Source organism: Adelges cooleyi, unplaced genomic scaffold (genome assembly GCF_023614345.1).
Source record: "Adelges cooleyi isolate 19-005CV unplaced genomic scaffold, UGA_ACOO_1.1 ACOO_flye_CR_arks_rails_tigmint_CR_PRNA_574, whole genome shotgun sequence".
Classification (NCBI taxonomy): domain Eukaryota; kingdom Metazoa; phylum Arthropoda; class Insecta; order Hemiptera; family Adelgidae; genus Adelges; species Adelges cooleyi.
Window position 1 is genome coordinate 4,608,096 of NW_026096268.1, and position 19,453 is coordinate 4,627,548.

A 19,453-nucleotide genomic window follows, 5' to 3' on the forward strand; every position below is an offset into this window, starting at 1 on the left:
ATCTATATATTATGATACATAGATATATTGATTTATAGATTATAAATAACATTTAATAATATAGTAACAATTTTTTTGTTTACATAATACTATTACACTAGTATTATACTAGTCCAAGTACATTACTATCTCACATTCCACGTAGATAGTTGTACTGATAATTAACATTAAACATAATAATGGTTTTAATTAACAGAGTAAAATATATCACACCCAGTTTTTGATCTTAAATCTGTGCATTCAGAACATTAACTAAGTACACTTAACATATCATTATATTAGTATATATATATTTTTTTTTTTTACTATAATACATAATTTATTAAACAGAAAGTCTAAATTAAAACATGTACGCCCTGCCTAGCGTGATCAATGTCTACCCTCAAGAGGGTTACCCGGAGTTTAAAAAAATCCGGAAGGGGGATTGTTTGTTAATATATGTACAAACGCTGAAAAAAACCTCGCTCAAAAGAAAACCGTAAAACAGTTACATTACGAAATTTCTCTTATTAATTTTACAATGTAGTGTCGTTTTCAGCGATTCAGGAAAGCGATTTTCTTTTGTGGATCAATGTGGTTGTTTGACCCGCTGAAAAAAATACAAATACAAATTAGTACATATCGATAATGAGAAACATTAGTTTACTAGTTTAATTTGATCGTACAATGTACCCGCTGTAAACGTTTGCTGCTTAAATGCATACGGCAATTTTAAAATATGATTATTTTCTAACCCGAGTAGCAAATAAAATATGTTTGAAAAATCTATGTAAAACACGTTACAATGTTTCAGTAGTAATTAAATATAGTGTAGTACACCTTCAAAGCTATAAGCCGAAATCGAACCCGCCCAAGGTTACCTAATACTTGTACGACTTGAATGAGAATCATCATTTGAATGCGAAATCGTCGAAATTATCCACAACATTCCTTACGTCCAAAAATACCTTTAACTATAAATAAAGGTCATCCGATAAAAATATTTTGTTTTACTTTTTAACTTGGATATAACAAAGCGCGCCGCACACGATTACACTGCAAATGTAGAAGTTGCACAAGGTTTTGACATACTCTTGCACAGTTCATTTTAGATTACAGTCTAACCTACCTAAATTGATAACAATCGTTGTAGTAAATCTGCGATATATGCATATTAATCGGGTGTTTGTATTTTATTTTTATAATAACAATAGCTATATTAATCGCAGTCCATCTACTAATTAGGTCGCTTGGAAGTTTGTCATCGTAGGTGTTTTACAAAAATTTAAATGTTATTCGCACACAAAGTATTATTAGATACATAATGTTATTATGCAAAACAAACGATTGTGTTACCTGTAGTGATCTCTTTTATATTGTATTATTACATTATTATACATGATAATTACACAGTTTGTACCGATGATTTTGAAAATCGATTAGGACAGAATTTACACACACAATGTATAACGATATTAATTTCCTATGTACAGTGCGAGTAATTTTATGTGCAGAGAGAGCAATTTCAAATGAGATACTGTGTTTTCTTTTCACAATGACTCTACGTTAATGATCGATTATGATCGAGTCTTATATAATTAACGTCGGTCGGATACTTTGTTTTTATACAAACAAATGAAAATTATTTGTGTACATAAATTGTCGTTTAAGTTTGAGCTATACATTTCTATTTGCAGTGTTTATACTCAAATACCATAAAGCAAACCCAGGGAAAAAATCCGGGTAATAAAAATATAACAGTATTATAAAAAATAAAAGATACCTTCTCAGGTTTGCATCAAAAATAAAATGATTGTCAGAAACATTATTTTTTTTCATCAGCTTTAACAGCATTGCCTCAATTGTATATTAAGCATTGGTTTTAGCTAATTGCAATCTGTTAGAAATGTTGTATTTTTCATTAAGGCTTTTAAACAAATACCTCAATGTATGATCTTTTTTGTAGATAATTAACGTAAGTTAAATTACCGTTGAATAAAAACGTTATGAAGAAGGCTAAATTCTCAGATAAAATCGAATAGAACTAGCCATTGCCATGTGCAATTGAAATTGAATAGGGCGTGTTACACGTGATCGGTATTTGTCGTTTCGCAAAATAACCGTTCCTGAACTTAATTTTTTTATAAAACCTACTTTGTATATTGGTCACTCTGAAATCGTGTAGGAAAAAGTATTAGTTCCTATACATATTAGCGTTTGTTGACACAACGGACGAGCTGGCAAGAAGTTTACACAACCATTTATCGTTTAAGCGCTGATGGTGTATGTACGTATGTACCTATTACCACAATAGAAATTCAGAATAAGTGACTGGTTTCATCGGGAATATTTGTACACCGATGCATTACCGGCAAATTGTAAAATAAACATTGTCAACCACAGCATTAAGTGTACATAATTTGTCATCCATTATATAGGTTTTTTTTAGCTATGAATAAATAAATACTTAAGAAGTCCTGACGGTGGCATACGATATCGACAATATATCAGTGCTAATATAACGTAAGAAATTCTATATTATATACCAGAGCAAAATTAGAAATGGCAACAATAGTTAGAAAAATGAAATGTAATAGTTTGTGAACACGCTACAAGTTTCAGATTCAACGTAGGTATTCTAGGAATATTTTGAAAATTAGGACTCGTGTTCCCTAAGTGTTTAAGGCCTCTCACTTGCTTAATCCGACCCTGCGTTTGGCATCCGTTATGTACCTGCATACAGAATACGAGCAATAAATCTAACTTTATATATATATATATTGTTGTATGATCAAACAAACTTTTTAGGACATCCGCACCCGGTTAGTATTATGATAGCGCAGAGTTGGTGAATTTTGGCGAATCTCTATCTACATTATGACGTATATAATAATAGTATACCCATCATACGCTTCCTAACCCTCATTACAGTACGGACCGAGTTAACCTTTGCTGGACTACAATTCGCGACCGGAAACAAACCGAAAACTTAACGGATACTAAGCTCACACAATATAGCGGTACCTACCCCGGAAACAAGTACACCGAATTAACGGTTCATTCAACATAAGCCATTGTTCTGGTTTAATGTATATTTTTTTTCCGTGACATCCTTAGGCCGCTTCCAATTAAAAAGTATACCACTTTTGACTTCACTACATCTTTAAAAACATCAAACGACTTTTCTGTATCAATCATTACAAGTATTCGCTTAGTCTTGGCGAAAACGGTTGCTAATATTTAAAAAAAAAAAACCATTTCAATAACACATTAAAAACCGAAAGTTACAACGATTTACCGAAAAAAATATGTCGGTCATCGTTGATTCGATCATGATCAATACTTGCCCTATTTGTTTACAATTACCCCGCTCGACCATAAAACCCTTTGACGTTTCATTCTTTAGAGTTTTCAGTCTTATGAAAAATGTATCTATACATTTTTAATCCGTTTACTTTTCCATTTACAAATCTACACCTCATCGGTGATACCCTAATGACACCGGTTGACACAAGTTGAAAAAAATAATTGGTTAATAACTAACAGGTACCCTGGAGCCAATAGGATTCGTGGTTTGGCGTATCTACAGAATAATTAAAAACTAGGTATGTACTTACGGGCAACGTTTTAGATGATTTTGAGTTGAGTTTTTTTTTCATAAAGTCTTATCACGCGTGGGCTCGTATTCGTGCCAACTACCGTCGCCGTGGTTCAATGCTACTTGTTGGACGAGTTGTGGGGACGGCGATTTCCGATCGTACGCCCAACCCAGCCAAGCGAAGAAGTCCAGCCACATGGTCGTCGTGTTCAACATGTAGCCACCCAATTCGGCGGCTCTGTAGTCCCAGGGGAACACGTGATGGTAGTTATGCCATCCCTCGCCCATGGCCACAATAGACACTGCCAAGTTCTGCACAGGTTGGATGCGCCTGCATTAGGAAAAAAAACACAAGGCGTTCAATCTAGGCAATTTTCTTACATGTAGACAACATCTCTTCAGTATACTGTTGGGAAAATCGCGGTTCGAGTAAAAATCGCCTTTCTTTTACCCAAGGACTTGGTCGACGCAAAGTTGAGAATGTATTGGGTCAGATTTATTATTTTTGTGGTTTTTAAGAAACAATTTTTAAGGCACGACGGGCTTAAAGAGTGCACTTACTTGTCGTACGGTTTGTTTCCCCATATGTGAGCCACGCTGTTGACGGACCACGTGAAGTTCAAATTCAGAACGTACCGTACCACTCCAATGCTGGCGATGGATTCCATCCAGTTTTCGTTCCATGCCAATACCGGCACTATGACGGGCAGCACAAAACACAGCAACAGCTTGAGCGGCAAAAAGTATCTGCAAAACGACCACACACAATCGATGACATCACAAACCAAACAAATAGGAAGCAACACAGCAAGTTGCTAAGTGCTGCCTTTTGTGTGGACCGGCCTTTAGGTTCAACCCGGATTCTAGCCAACCCTGTGTGTCCAACGTACTTTGTGTGAAATTGCACCAGAGGGTCGTTGGTGATGTCGGACATGTCGACAGTCTTGCCTCGGCGATATACCTCGGGATGTTTGCGTTGCATCAGCCAGCCGACGTGGGAGAAGAAGAACCCTCTGTTGGCGTTGTGCGGATCAGCGTCGGTCTCGCTGAACTTGTGATGGACCCGGTGATCTCGAACCCAGTCGGGTATTGAGTTCTATGAAAATAAGATATAAAAAAAAACCTTTGTGAGATTAAGTGTACACAACCCGATTTAAAAATCTAAAACGATTTCTCTACCAACGCTAAGCAGACAACTGATTATTAGCCGTTAATTGTCTACTATTCCCGGCCCCCGAGAAGGGGGATGATAACCAGTTTTGAGTAACAATTTTTCAAGGTTTTAACGTTCATGAGCAAGTGAGTATAATATATTAATACTTAAAACGGGTTTGTCTTTGAACTTTGACCTACAAATAAATGGTGCCAATCATTTCATGTGGTCACTATTCAATCCTATATAAGCTTTGACCATCGAGCAAACCAAATGCCGGTTTAATGGCGAACGTTTGCGGTAAAAACAAATACATTCCACCGAAGGCGGGCCCAGACTTGAGACTTAAAAGCGTTCAAGCAGTAGGTATTTTATAGCAAAAGTTATGTTTCGCCCTACACAAATGCATGCACTGCGACAAACAGTCCCTTAGTAAAACTTTGACGACAGATCAAAAGAAGACGACTTGTACAACATACCTGTCCGGATACCGTGTAACATGCCATCAGTATTATTTGCAGAGGTAATTTCGCCTTGAACGATCTGTGTGTAAAATATCTGTGTGCTCCGCCAGTCACCCCAAATCCTCCGATACCTCCGATTATAACACCTGCAAAAGAGGATAATGTTTGAATATTAAACTGAAATGTTATATTATTATTTTCTATGAGTTGTGAACCTAAATATGGTTTTAAAAAGAGCCGGATTGGACATTTATTGAACTAATTAGTAAATAAGAGCTAAGAACATATATAGATGTTTATGTTGTTAGGATTAAAATCCTACTACAAAAAAATGCAGTTTCATGGAGATTATGGTTTTGATTAAAAATGTAATTATGAGCATGATTAACATTTTATGTTTAGACTTACCCCAGACAATGGTGGGGAGTTTGGTAGAGGACAGGTAGGTGAAAAGTGCGGCCACGGCGAGCAAGTGAAAGAGGGTGATGAGGACCACGTTGCTCCATATGATTTCCTGTTGCTTGTCGGACGACAGCGGTGCCGGCTTCGAAGTTCGTTCGTTCTCCGAGTCGTTATCTTCTTGGGCTTCGTGTAGCTTTTCCGCATTTTTCATCAAATGCATGTCTTGGAGCATATCCACTTCGGTAACGGTGGCCGTTTCCGCACCCATTTGTACCATGATGGGGCACCGTATTTGAACAAAATAACTACAGGTACAGAACACAATATGTGAAATATTAAACATTATGAATTTTATGGCACCTGATAGAGGCTCTACAGTTACATATCGCGTACACAAACCCAACGAGACTCAATCCGACACTGTCGATGAGAATTCAATACTAATTACAATACCCTGAACATATATTTCGATGTCATAGAACACACTATTTTGGGAAATAAGTTGTACATAACAATAACCACCTACACGTTATGTACAAATATTCGAAGCCAAATACTCATAGTTTTGCTATTAGATGACTCGGTAGTTTATTAAACACAATATGAATGAATGCATTATGAATTATCATCGCCATTGTTGTAAAATTAAAAAAAAAATAATAATAATTTTTGCAAAATGCTTAGATATTTGATATTTTCCTTGGGCATCAGCCACTGCAGTCTGGAATGGATGTTGAGATTAACGAAACTAGCGGTCCTTTGCTACAGGGCATAATGCAGACAGAGTTCACTATCATCAACTGAAGACTTATTGAACCATCAGCCGGCATGGCACAACCATATCAACGACTCTTGTCGATATCGTGTAACAAAATATGCTAGGAAAATAATGTACGCATCGCCCGCAACGCAAACTATATAGTGTAACTTAATGGTGGACGTGTTCAAGTACTAACGCCAACTCGCTGTCTACGCAGATTGTAGTATATTATATTTGTATACCTATCTATGAATCATATTCACTGTGACCGGTTAGGTACACTGCTACGTTGGATACGGATCGGTATCGCTGGTGTATTATTCTTATTCTTATTATTGCCGAGACCGTGTACTATACAGCCGTTTTGGATTCATTGTGCATTTATCCTTTAACAACGCTGCACCGCGATTCATTGTAACGTTTTTTTTTTTTATTATTATTATTCCATTAGAACTGTGTTACTGGAACACGGCAACGACAATAGTGGAGCGAAAACGAAAATCGCAGATCCATTGCGAAACCCCTAGTCTGGCTGCTGTGTATTATAATAATGTTACTATAGCATTACGATGGTTATTATCGAATGTGTAACGGTTGAATAGTAAAATAATGTTATCACATAATAAGGTTACGGGCGCGCGACGAAAGTGAGTGGCGCCTTTAGCGCGTGGCTGTGCGCAAGGTAACTGCCGGTATGGACAATCGAGCAAGGAGTGAGTGAACGCGGCGTAGGTAATGCCGAAATATCCGCCGAAAAAAACCAAATCTAATTGGATTTAATTTCGCGTGGAAATAGAAAATAAATCGTCGGGGAATAACACAAGCGGACTGGCCAAAAAAAAAAGTAGAAATAAAATGGAGAAATCGCAGTTTCCGCGTACGATCGGTCTCGTATTTTGATCTATCCCGCGGTTTGATAAACAACAAAAATATAGTAAAAAATTCCATTCTATCGTTCGATACTATGTGTACTGAGTGACCGATTTAATACTGTCAGCCACCGCGGCGGAATCATCCACTCAATATTGTTTTCTCACATTTCATAGTTCAATACTAAATCGTAAATGTACTTTTTGATACGTGTCATTAGACTAATTTGGATAAACGATCAATATCATAACAGACATTTATTAATATTGGATACTAATTTGTGTCTATTTCACATGATACAGTTTCCAAATATCTACGAGTTTTTAACAAATACAATTTTATTTACCAAATAATTATTTGTTTTTTTTTTATATAAAAAGTTATTTGAGTAATGCCCGGGTCTGCTATATATTTTATTATAATTAAAAATTAAAAATAATTTACTAAAAATGTCGACTGATCGAGTTGAGTCGAACAAGTTTATTATACTAGATGACGCAATAAATAAATTAAAAACAGCTTTTAGTTACTCATTTTTTTTCCGATTGTCATCTATTAATAGTATAGTTTTTAAGTTTTCGAATTATATTATTGACAAATAAAAAAATTATCTATTATTCGTCAATAAAAACGCATAATGAATCATCGAATTATCTATTTATTTACATTCAACATAATTTTAACCTAACATAATTAATAATTTTGCCAACTCAGTCAATAATCGATCTCAAGTTATTTTTTAAAAACGATTAGCGTTTAATATTGTAGGTGGGAGAAGTGCAGTTAAGTAATGCGCGTAGATAAAATAATACTACACTACACCTTTGCTTCCATCTGACGTCTTCAACTTTTAACTTTGCATAATTACTTATTCAATACTGATGAATTTAAAAAAAATATTATATTATAAATAAGTTAATTACCATTTAAGTTTCAAATAGAGCTCTGAAATAACCAAAAGTAGTAAAAATTGTAAAACTGTGTAACAACTAATATTAGAAACAAAAATTGTTAAAAACAAAAAAATATATGAAATAGCAATTAAATAAAAAATGATTCGAATAACAGGGTATCAAAGTTAAATTTCAAAACTTGATGGGATTATAATTCAAGAGGCCGTTTGCGATCTAAAAAATGTCATATTATTGTTCACAACTTTTTATTGTAAATTAAAATTGTTTACAAACAATAAATATCCTTTATTTTTACTTTTAAAGTTATTACCGGATTTGTTTAATGCAATTTATTTTAAACTTTAAGACGGTAATTTCGATGAATTTTCTAAAAAAACATTTTCAAATATTGCAAACAAAAATGCCAACACTTAACCGCCATTGTAGTTATTGCATTATAAAATGCGCTTATTCTATAAAATCAAATTTCATTGTTAAAAAAATTAAACATAATAATAATAATGATCCACTACTAGACGTCACACATTTCTACAATGAGTTCGTTGTTTTTATATTGTTTACGCTAAGTCAGCAAAATGACACGAGGAATACATAATATGAAACAGAAACAAAATATCGGTCGTTTCTAACTGAAAATTGATATACCGAAACCGTTTGTTGCTAATGGGAGCAACTATAAAATACTATTATCGAATACTGATTCAATTGTACTACATGTATAAATAAAAATAATAATAAATTTAATGCGTACAACGTGCTTTATTTGTGCTATTCGGAATAATTTTAATTATTAAAACGTGTTGCTTTTTAAATCTTAGTTGTCGATAAAAACAGTTAATCTCAAACTAGGTTGAACTTAAAACCCTTATGGAAAAAAAATGTCAAAGAACATTAAAAAATTACAAAGAAATTTCAAGCAAGTTCTATACTTTAAAACAACTTAACGGGTTATTCGTAATGATCTACATAAATCTGTAAAGAATTTACTGATGGTTTGTTTGCAAAGTAAAAATCTAACGAAAATCATCAAAATATGTCGTTTTTTAGAGAAATAATAAAATATATTTTTAAATAACACCGGTTTAAAACATGTACAACAGAGTCGGGAAAAATAAATATTTTCAGGCTAAAAATAATGTCAAAATCCGAAAATGTTTAAGCTGGATTTTCAATAATCTAAACCTATTTTTACAAGTATTGAAACCGTTACCAAGCGAAAATGTACAATATGTATTAAAACTGCAGCTAATTAAAATTATTATAATTATGATATTATGATAGCTTAATTGAGTTTTAACTTGTAAAAAAAAACAAAAGATAGTTAAGTTATGTCTTTTGGAAAAATATTATTGCCGAAACGAAACGTTTATCAACGTTTCAAAATTAACTTTAAACAATTTTCATTGACTTTTTGTTTAGAATTTTAGAATCAATTAACATCTCAGAATGTCATACTATTAATCATTTTTGTCGAAATTAGTTGTAGTAGTATGGTGTAAATTTCGATTTCGTATCGTTTTCACTCGCCGATTTTTTTATCACAAAAAATCCTATTCGCAACCGTTTTATTAATTTGGGGTTTTTAAAAACCCAAATTCGTTGCCAACTCTTTGTACATCGTTACATAATATTTTTTAATAAATGAATAAAAATACAACTAATAAATAAATAATAATATTAATAATGGACTTACCTAGAAAATATGTTATACTGAAGCCGGACGGTTACAAGAACCGTTGTGCGCTGTAATGGGGATTACTGGGAGGTCTCACCTGACACGGACAGTATCTCGATGACTTGTGTAACGCGCCTATTAGACTTTTCCTTGGTTTTTCGATGTCCGGATAACGCGTGGCCCCACTACAAAACGGCCGTGTTCGACGAAGAAATGGTATCCAATCATCGGCGGCTATATAGGTAGAGCCTTAATTTTGTTTTCGGTAAATAATCAATATTATACATTTAGACGCCGTTCGTTTATTGTATGTACACATGCCCTATATATATTTATTTATTAAAAAAAATTCTATCGAGTTGTGTAAATGTTGTTGTTCCTATTAAAATATAAAAAAAATTACATAATATAATATACCAGCCACGCGAGGTATTTAAAAATATTATTATCAAACGCATACATTTTGGCGTGAACATATGCGTTTTTGAAGTTCAAAAATTTCAGACATTGTTTTTCATGAACTTGTTATGGAGTTTTAAAGTCGTCCAGTTATATATATATTTTTTAAAGGCATAAAACCCGAAAATTCGCACCAATTTTTAATTGTATTATTAAAATTGCATTCGGGGGACACAACGTTGGTTCTTAACGGGTCGTTAAGCTTAAAAAGAAAATTCATTGGTTACGCAAATTTTATACCGTTTAATTATTTTATTTCACATACCAAGTAAATCAGTTCTGCAAAAACGTTATTAGTATATAATATGAGTAGCATAAACATAACAAGAAATAAATTGAAAAGAATTTGTTTTTTTTCGTAATGTTTTACCAAAAAATAAATAAAATTTTGCCTGTTTAAAAAATGTTAATACTCAGCAGAGGATAAACCAACATAGCTAAAATCCCACTACAGTATAAACCGGTACAGTATAAAACCCAAAAGTGATTTATTTACTTCCACCAATTGAAGTAATTTCAATCCTATTGCGTGCGTGTGCTGGATTTGGAGGAAGTAACAAAATCAGTACCAAGAAATCGTATCGCCTAGCCTTAAACAGTGAATCAATCACTTTCCGACAAATTATAACCTCTTAAACTAACGACCGTTTCGATCCCGCACATTTTTATTTGATTACTGTAAAGTACTTTATTATACTTGCTCATACTTTTTACTATGATTTAGTTTAAAAAAATTATTTGTATTTTAGCATAATGTGGGCGAACCTTTTCGACGACATTTAGCCTTATTAAAATACGTTTATATGAAGATAACTGTACAGTGGTTAATAAGTTAACAAATAATTAGGTATTACTTAAATAAAATTGTAATTAAATATTAATTAAGAAACATATAAATTAATAAATAATTAATAACAATAAGATAAATTATGTTCAAGACACTAAGCGATATTATCCGATAAAAACAAACAATTAATTCGAATAATTCAGTTTCTAGGTCCGGATATAAAGAATGCAAGACTCCATTGTAAAAGGAAAATCGTATTAACTCAGATACGAAAGATGATTAGATTACCAAAAGAATTATACCGGTAGGTAGCTGACTATATTCAATATTATTAGCCGTATGTCAATGTCATTACTAATTAGTCAATAGGTAGGTCGTTCATTGGACGGTATCATCTTTAACGATTGAAACAGTAAATATAATTGATAAAATGTACAATTCTCTTTATTTTTCATACTGTTTTGTGACCCTAAAAAGTGAAAAATAATCCAGCTCTTTTCAAATTTGCCTATTCTTCACGCCTCCACACAACTCTATATCTATTTAGCTCCATATAAATACATAACTTTGGGTTGTCCAACCACACATCCGACTTTATAATTTAATATAATCACAGTGATTGAGTTGAGAAGAGAAGGAATAGCTCCTCAATTTCTTTTTAAAAAAAAAAACAGCAACAGTATCCGCTGCCTCCGTAAAATATTTTTATTTTATTTTTTAATTTTGCGGTTTAAATTTTTTAAAAGCCGTTTTTTCAATAAAAAATTTCTAGTAGTAGTACAAATTTTATGTAATGAAATGAGTAGTGTTATTCAAAATTGTTAAGTGGCCCGAAAGTTTCTAAATTAAACAAAAATTAAGTTTAATCATTTTAATATAGTTCAGGGCATCGACACTTATAGAAGAGGGAACTTGTCGACCCATTAAGCACCTTTTTCTGATTTTTTAAAAATAATATGTATGTTATTCTGTGAAAAAAATCGAAATAACATTAGGGACAACTCTAAATGTATAGTTTGACAATCTTATATTTTCCCTGTTGTTTAATGCGTTTGTTTCAGACGACTGTTTAGGCCTGATCTTTATTTAGTATATAATATTATAATATAGCTATCAAGTTCTTATAATTTATAAAATTGTAAAAACTTTCGAAAAAAAACATGTGGGCTCTGATCTGCAGCGAACACGACAAAGACAAAATAATTCCAAGAACTGTGACGTGTGACTGCGTCATCAGACGCAACTGAAGGTATTATTAAACTACACTATTCCCAACGTCTTACAACTATTATCGCTTTAGTTAACTTTAACGTTAAAATGCCTTTGTAAGTATAAAATTGTTGTCCAGACCCGGGTCAAGTTTATCAATGAAATATGACAATTGTCGATTAATTAAATTTAATGGCAAAACATATTTTGACAGAGCTTTATACATTTTCTTCGTGCTTAATAAAATGGAATTATGTAAACGATAAACGAAAATCAAAAACCATACGAAATGATCCAAAATGATTGTTAAGTATTATTATTTTTACCTACTGGCCAAGTGCCATAGCAATATTTCACTATAGGTTCATAATTATTTTGTAACAGTATGTACAGACAATGCAATTATTTTGTCCGGTATTAATCACTTCCGCCGTTAAATTACCATTGATTCGCGAAGATGTGTTAGAACAATAAAATGCCCATCTATGAGCAACACAAACGTCCGGGTCCGCAATGACGGATGAGTAAAACTCCAAATAACCGTCTTTTATGCGACACCAGCTATCTGTCGGAGAACAAATAATATAGTATATTTCCACACCATAAGTACTTTGCCTTCGGCATGTCCTCTGTCAATATTTGACGGGCCACGGGCAAACAAAAAACTTCCCAAGGCCGACCAATTACACAGCGATCGGCCGACCGAGGTGTAAGTACGCGGCCGCCGCATGTGTGAGTGCATCTGCGCTATTATACCTATTCAATAGGATTTATATACATACTACCGGGAATACAAAAAAACATTCGAAACAACGTAGGTATAGGTACGCTTAAGGCGCTACGGTAACGTTAACTGCGTGTGCCAACAAAAATCGAAAGTACAAAAAAAAATGTTCATCTAAACTGCAAATTTCAACCACAAATATTGCTCTACTTAACTTCCAAAGTAAAGTTACTAGTATGTACACTCGCCTAAATTTTTACTGATACTCAAAAACTAGTGGATACGGGTAAAATTATTAGGCTCTAATCTATGGCGAAGCGTTTATAAGAATAAATGTGACAACGGTACATACAACGACAACTGTAGAGCAGCAATTAGCATTTGGTTTTAATTGATTTCAACAACAAATTACACAAGACGTACAGGTTTTTCGATTGTCTTTCCGACTCGCGCCACGTTACTGGTTCTAAACAATGTACGAACAAAAATATGTTTTTGTTAATATTTATACTAATTGTTCATACCCAGACGTGCAAAAGAAAGGAAATGTTTTAATTTCCATTACAAAGAGCTGTCAAGCCCGCTCAAAAACAGAAAAATAAAGTCTAAACACTAACCTCACGTACATAATAGTATATTGGTCAATTAAAGTTGATATTATACAGTGTGACTATAATCCAGCCAATAACTCTTGTAATAACTTTTTTTTTTTGTAGAATTTCTTCCATTATTTTTATATCAAATCTCTAAATTTCACAATAATTTTTTATAAAAACGTCCCCTCTCTTGATTCATCAACTTTTTTAAGAGACACCCATACATGCTGGATAGCATTTGCTAAATTTCAAAACCAGCATCAGAGCAAACGAGAAATCAGAATGTCTTGGATGACAACAGGTAATAATTGATTAAATAGTAACTACCTATTATAATGTTTAGAGTAATAATTTAAAGAATTAGGGAAGGAAATTTGTAATGCTAATAATTGGAACGTTTAAGTTACTTTATATCAGAAAGTCTACAAACATTAATAAACAAAATAAACCGTGTATATAATATAATCAACCTTAATAGGGTGAAATTTGAGTAGGAATTACTAAAAAATCAGGATCACATTGTGCCAGAAAAATGAATCAAATGATGATTAACTAAATTTACAGGGTCATAGTGTAAATTGGCCACAATCGATAATACATAACCGCTTAAACACATTTGGCCCGTTATAAAAAAATCTAAAATAACTATAAAAAAAAACACGATTCGCACTATACCACAACTCTGGAGTTCAGCAAATTGTGTCAAAAGTACATGTACGCAAGTCATTTATTATGTTCATAGACGATGCCGTATTATTATGTACTGGTAGAACATATAATTGATGTTCGCACAATACCACTTGTTTTTTATCTACCTGTTTTTTAAATATCAATGTCACATTAGTTCCTTTAAGGCATTCAGTGATGAGTACACAAGTAAAACAATTTTATTTTAAATTTTCACTAGGAGATTAAGAGAAAAAAATTAAAAACAAGTTATATCCGAAGAAAGAAAATTTCAATTTTTTTTAAGGAAGGACTTTTCCCGCTACTTTTAAGCTTTTACTGAAATTATTCTTCAAACACGCAAAAAAATATGATTTGACTAAATTGCATTTTAGTTATAAAAAACAAATATTACCTGCCTCTCGCCAGATAGGATGCAACAGAACTTAATTAATATTTTCTAATAAAAATGATGAACGAAAAAAAATTATTTTTCTGTATCGTAAATTAAGTTTTATATATTTTATACAAAAAAAAAAAACCAATAGTCATTCTATTGAAATTCTATAAGAAAACTTTCATTATTGTTTATTACTATTGTTATTGTAGTTATTTTTATTTCATATTGTTTACATGAACAGTATCGAATATTAATTGTCACGTGTACTGGGTCATATGATGACCTCGGTTAAACACAGCCCGCTTTATAAAATAAAGTTGTGCCTCTCTTTGGCTAACGACAATTGAGGTAAGTAAAAAATTCGGTAATTTGTTTTAAAAACAAAATGTATAATAGTCAATCGAGCCATTGCATCTAAAAGAAAACGAATATTCGCAAAACAATGCAATGGGGTAGCATCACATTATTTGGGGTGTCGGCTACCGATTATACTAGGTATACCAGGCTGGGTTAATTCAAAACAATTACTTACCTAATGCATTTAGCTGGCTATGAACACTGAAGCAAATTTGGAAATAATCACAGACAAGACTTCCCCAGTGGCGGGCTCGATGTCGCCGACGTATGACGTCAATATACTTAATAGCCGCCGGTTGTCTATTTTTATTTTTATTTTTTTTTGGATTAACAATAGATAAACATGATTACATAATGTTTATTGTTATTTTTATTCTGAGAAATTATTTTTACTTCGATTTCACTTCCAGTAGGTATTCTAAGGCGTAAGGACGTTTCTAAATTTAATCGAATTCAATGTCCAAAATTACCATCCACCAGACTAAACCTTTGCTAGTTAAAACGTCACCTATTACAACGGCATTATTTATTATCAATGCTATATCGAGCAAACCGAGTGGAGACATAAAATATGTTGATCGAAATGCGAAATCGTGAAACATTTGCATATAAAACGCAAACGCGTTAAATCGGATTGCTGTTGTTGCCCGGCCGAACAATATAAGCTGCCATTCGCTCAATTTGCGGAATAAGTATGAAAAATCTCATTCGTTGTCACCAACAGAGAGGCTCGAAAACCGGATAGAGCGTTTTCATGATCATCAACGTATTTTTATGTTTTATGTTATATAATTTTTATTTCCGACTGAGGGCTCTCGCAAAAAGAACGTCGGTGCAGAAGAGCAAGTATAATACATAATTTATGAAGAGAAAAAAAATGCCTTGCATAAAATGAGATCTACTTTTTTGCAAGCACACGAAAAAACATTAACAAACAATGGTATTTTAAAAAAGCTTGAGGATAAAAAATGCTCTCTCTCTCTCTTACCGGTAAAAGCACTGGTAACGACTCTCGGTACACTTTTGACCAGTTTAATTCATACAGGCTGGATCGGGAAAGGGAAGATTCAATCCGTCTATTATGTTGTTGATTCAAAATCCCTTCCCGCATTTCATAGCTGTTAAGATAAATATTATGTACTGTCGCATCTGACCTTACAAAATCACTTCCTACACTACCCCCCGCTTATGTTTGTTCTCTTTGGCTAGGTGGAAGGCGTTGGGCGGTATATAATATAAGTGTATCGAAAAATCTTCACGAATCCACTTGGATTGATGGCTGAAAGAAAAATCGAAAAGCGCCGGGCAAGTTTGTTTTTTAAATCTCTCGTCGGTTGCCTATAAGCTGTTGTTTGTGTACAGTCCAAGGATATCAATTATGATTACACTCGAAGGCCGTATGATTGTTTTACAAAATCTAAGTGCATTCGAAACAAAAGTGGATATCGTGTTCAAGGAAAATCGTATACGGTTCGCGCACGAAACTATATGGACTCAAATTCGGCGGATATTATAAAAAAAAAACAACAAATAAGAGTAAACAGTTAATAATAATCGGTATCGTGTGAGAGTAAGCTAGTTTGGAACAAAGGGGGACAATTATTTCACAATGCGTTTTTATAGAGTGGGCAAATGTACCTCCTCAATCACAAGGTAGGAGAGCTAATTTGTATCTAGAGTTGAGCTTTAGAACTTGATTTAGTTTTTTTTTTTTAATTCAACCGGTAACGTAAACAGTTTAAAATGAGTCATAGCAAAATATAATTAGGAAACCGTAAGAAAAAATGTATTAGCTATGTTAACCGATAAACGCATATATTTTTTAAAAAAATACTTGCGTATTACAATAGGTTTACCCCGACGACTATCAATGACTCACTGATTTCGGTTTTATGTGAAATTTGTATTTGTGTAGGTATTGTTTTTCTCTGTATTTTTTGTATCATCATCGTTACTGTCGAGTAAATATTGTTTACTAGAATTAAGGTATGGGTTTTTTTATATTTATGTTAATAGGGTCGTAAGACAGTGTTTTTGGTAATCATCCTGACAATAAGTTGTCAAAAACCAAACTCCACATCATAAGTCATAGTATTAAGCGATGGTAAGTGGTAACTATGTACATTAATCTTTTAATGTATACTCATATCTCAAAATAAAGTATATGAATTTTTCTATGTAGTTATTCGTTCGAAAAATTTGTTAGGACTAACCGCGATATTAATTTTGTTTAATCATAATTTTCAAATTACCACCAATCGCAATTCAGTCATCATGACAATAATTATATTATCTTATACATAACAATTGAAACTGGTCGTTATCAGGTTAAGTTAGGTACAGCGTAGTTATTGCCAAATACGATATTAATTGTAAATAAGATATAATTTACATTTTTAAAACCCTAATTTAAAAACGGCCTAATCTTAATATAACCCTGTTGTTAATTTATGGATATCCCAACAACAAAAGCTATTTAATAAGCCCGTAAAAAATGTCATTTACAAATATATTGATAATAGTATATTTACCAACGCTAGATTAAAAAAAACTAATCGGCTTTGAGAAGGTTTTCCTGAAGGTTAAAGATCCACGAGATGGACAAATTTGAGAAGGCTTCTGACTTGACTCATATTATTTTATTTGGTCATTTAATGCGACACACATACATTTGTAAGCAGTTTACAAGATGATAATAAATCGCTTATCGTTTAAGCCAATCAGTACAATAATAAAATCGTTAATGGTGCTACACGTTTAAAACCGCTATAATAAACCTATACATTAAAACAGTAATTTTTTTTATGTTACAGAGTTTTTTAATATTTTTTATCGTACATAGTTCCAATCATACAGGTTACCATTTATATTATACCTGTATTATATACATTTCTTGGTATGCATCTATGAAACAATTGTTTTATAAATAGACATATGAAAAAAGTTTGCATAATTTTGCTATGCCAAAATTATGGTTCAGCAGACATCCAGCACATTGTGGACCTGACAAAGTAGAGACGAAGCAGATTGAAAATTATAAGAGTTTTAGGAATTTGTATAACTTAAAGTGGTAAAAAGTAAGAAATATTAACAAAAATAATTTTCAGTAAACGCGTTTATTGGATTTTTCGGGGTTTTCTACCATTAACTATTTTATGAAAAATAGTTAATGGTATTTTGTTTTGTTTTTCACTCTATCAAATAAATTTAAAAATTTATTTATAATATAATACTATTATTTTGATATTTTTTTTTCTCGAAAATATAGCGTGCCATATATTAAAGTTAAAAATAATGTAAACTTTTAACGTAATTTTCTCGATATTTGAAAAGAAAAGTATGAATTTGTTAAACTTTAGGCCTAGTAAAGTAATTTTGAGGCGTATAAACGAGGTAAGACGAGGAAGAGAAATGCGGTAAAGTAGTGCCCATATAAAAAAATATTTTTCGTTACAGGTAATAACTCATATGTATTTTTTCAAAACACGTATCGACCAGTCAAAACTTTGACTTTAAGTGGCCATCGTGATTTTTTCTAAGACTAAAAAAAACTACATGTATGGTTCTATACTCAAAAAGAAAACTATTCGTTCTTTTCTTTGTCTTACGATTTATTTAGAAAAAAAAATGAAATAATATAAATTTCCCTGGGAGATAGATAATAATATAAAAGATAAAAGTAACATCTTCGTGGGACACCTGTATAATATTTGCATACATCATTCTATTGAAAGTAATTTATTGATTATCGGCACCCAAAAGCATGCGAAAGGGAGAAACCAATAATTGAAAACTAATGTTTTAACGGTGTAGTTTTTTATTTTGAAAGTTGTCCGTTAAAAAACATCCGTTTATGATATTGCGCAAGATCCATAATATCCTAATCGGTTATTATAGTATAAGATAATATACATGGATTACACTTAACGGTATGTTTCATTTTCGAGAAGGATAAATTACCGAGTACGGAGTAAAACGGTTTCAATAAATAATACCTACACTAACACGGTAGTCTGCGGACGAGGTAAATTTTTTTATTTTGACAAATTTGATTTCGCCAACGACGGCGTTAGTACACATCTTGTTGTACATTACTGTACCGGAATTAATCTAGATCCGCGTTGGCGAGGATGATAACGAGTTTTTTTTCACACACATACAAAAATTTTCATTTAGATAATTGATCCCCCGGGAACCGTTAGGTAAGTATTGAAAAAATATAAAAACAATAATAATAATGTGCTTCGGCCAAGACAAATACTCGTACTCGTAACAATCAACTAAAAGGCGGACAAATTCAATACCAGTTTATATTTCAGTGTTTTGGCAGACAATAATACGATCCGGCAAAACAAACACTTCAGACAATCGAGTAAAACGCGTCCCAATTTTTGTATACAAGTAGCTCGTGTTGACGATTTAATAGCATAATAATAATAA

General features: G+C 32.6%; 1 protein-coding gene across 1 annotated transcript; it reads right to left on the reverse strand.

Annotated features, from left to right (window-relative positions):
- Positions 1-55: 55 nt before the first annotated feature.
- On the reverse strand, positions 56-9,947 carry LOC126843661 (acyl-CoA Delta(11) desaturase-like). The gene is made up of 7 exons (XM_050581326.1): positions 9,834-9,947; positions 5,603-5,901; positions 5,210-5,340; positions 4,468-4,673; positions 4,139-4,324; positions 3,597-3,908; positions 56-589 (listed from the first exon to the last, which is right to left on the reverse strand). Exons 2-6 carry the CDS (start codon positions 5,871-5,873, stop codon positions 3,635-3,637), a joined length of 1,068 nt encoding a protein of 355 aa, XP_050437283.1. The 5' UTR covers positions 5,874-5,901; positions 9,834-9,947; the 3' UTR covers positions 56-589; positions 3,597-3,634.
- Between the last annotated feature and the right edge of the window lie 9,506 nt (positions 9,948-19,453).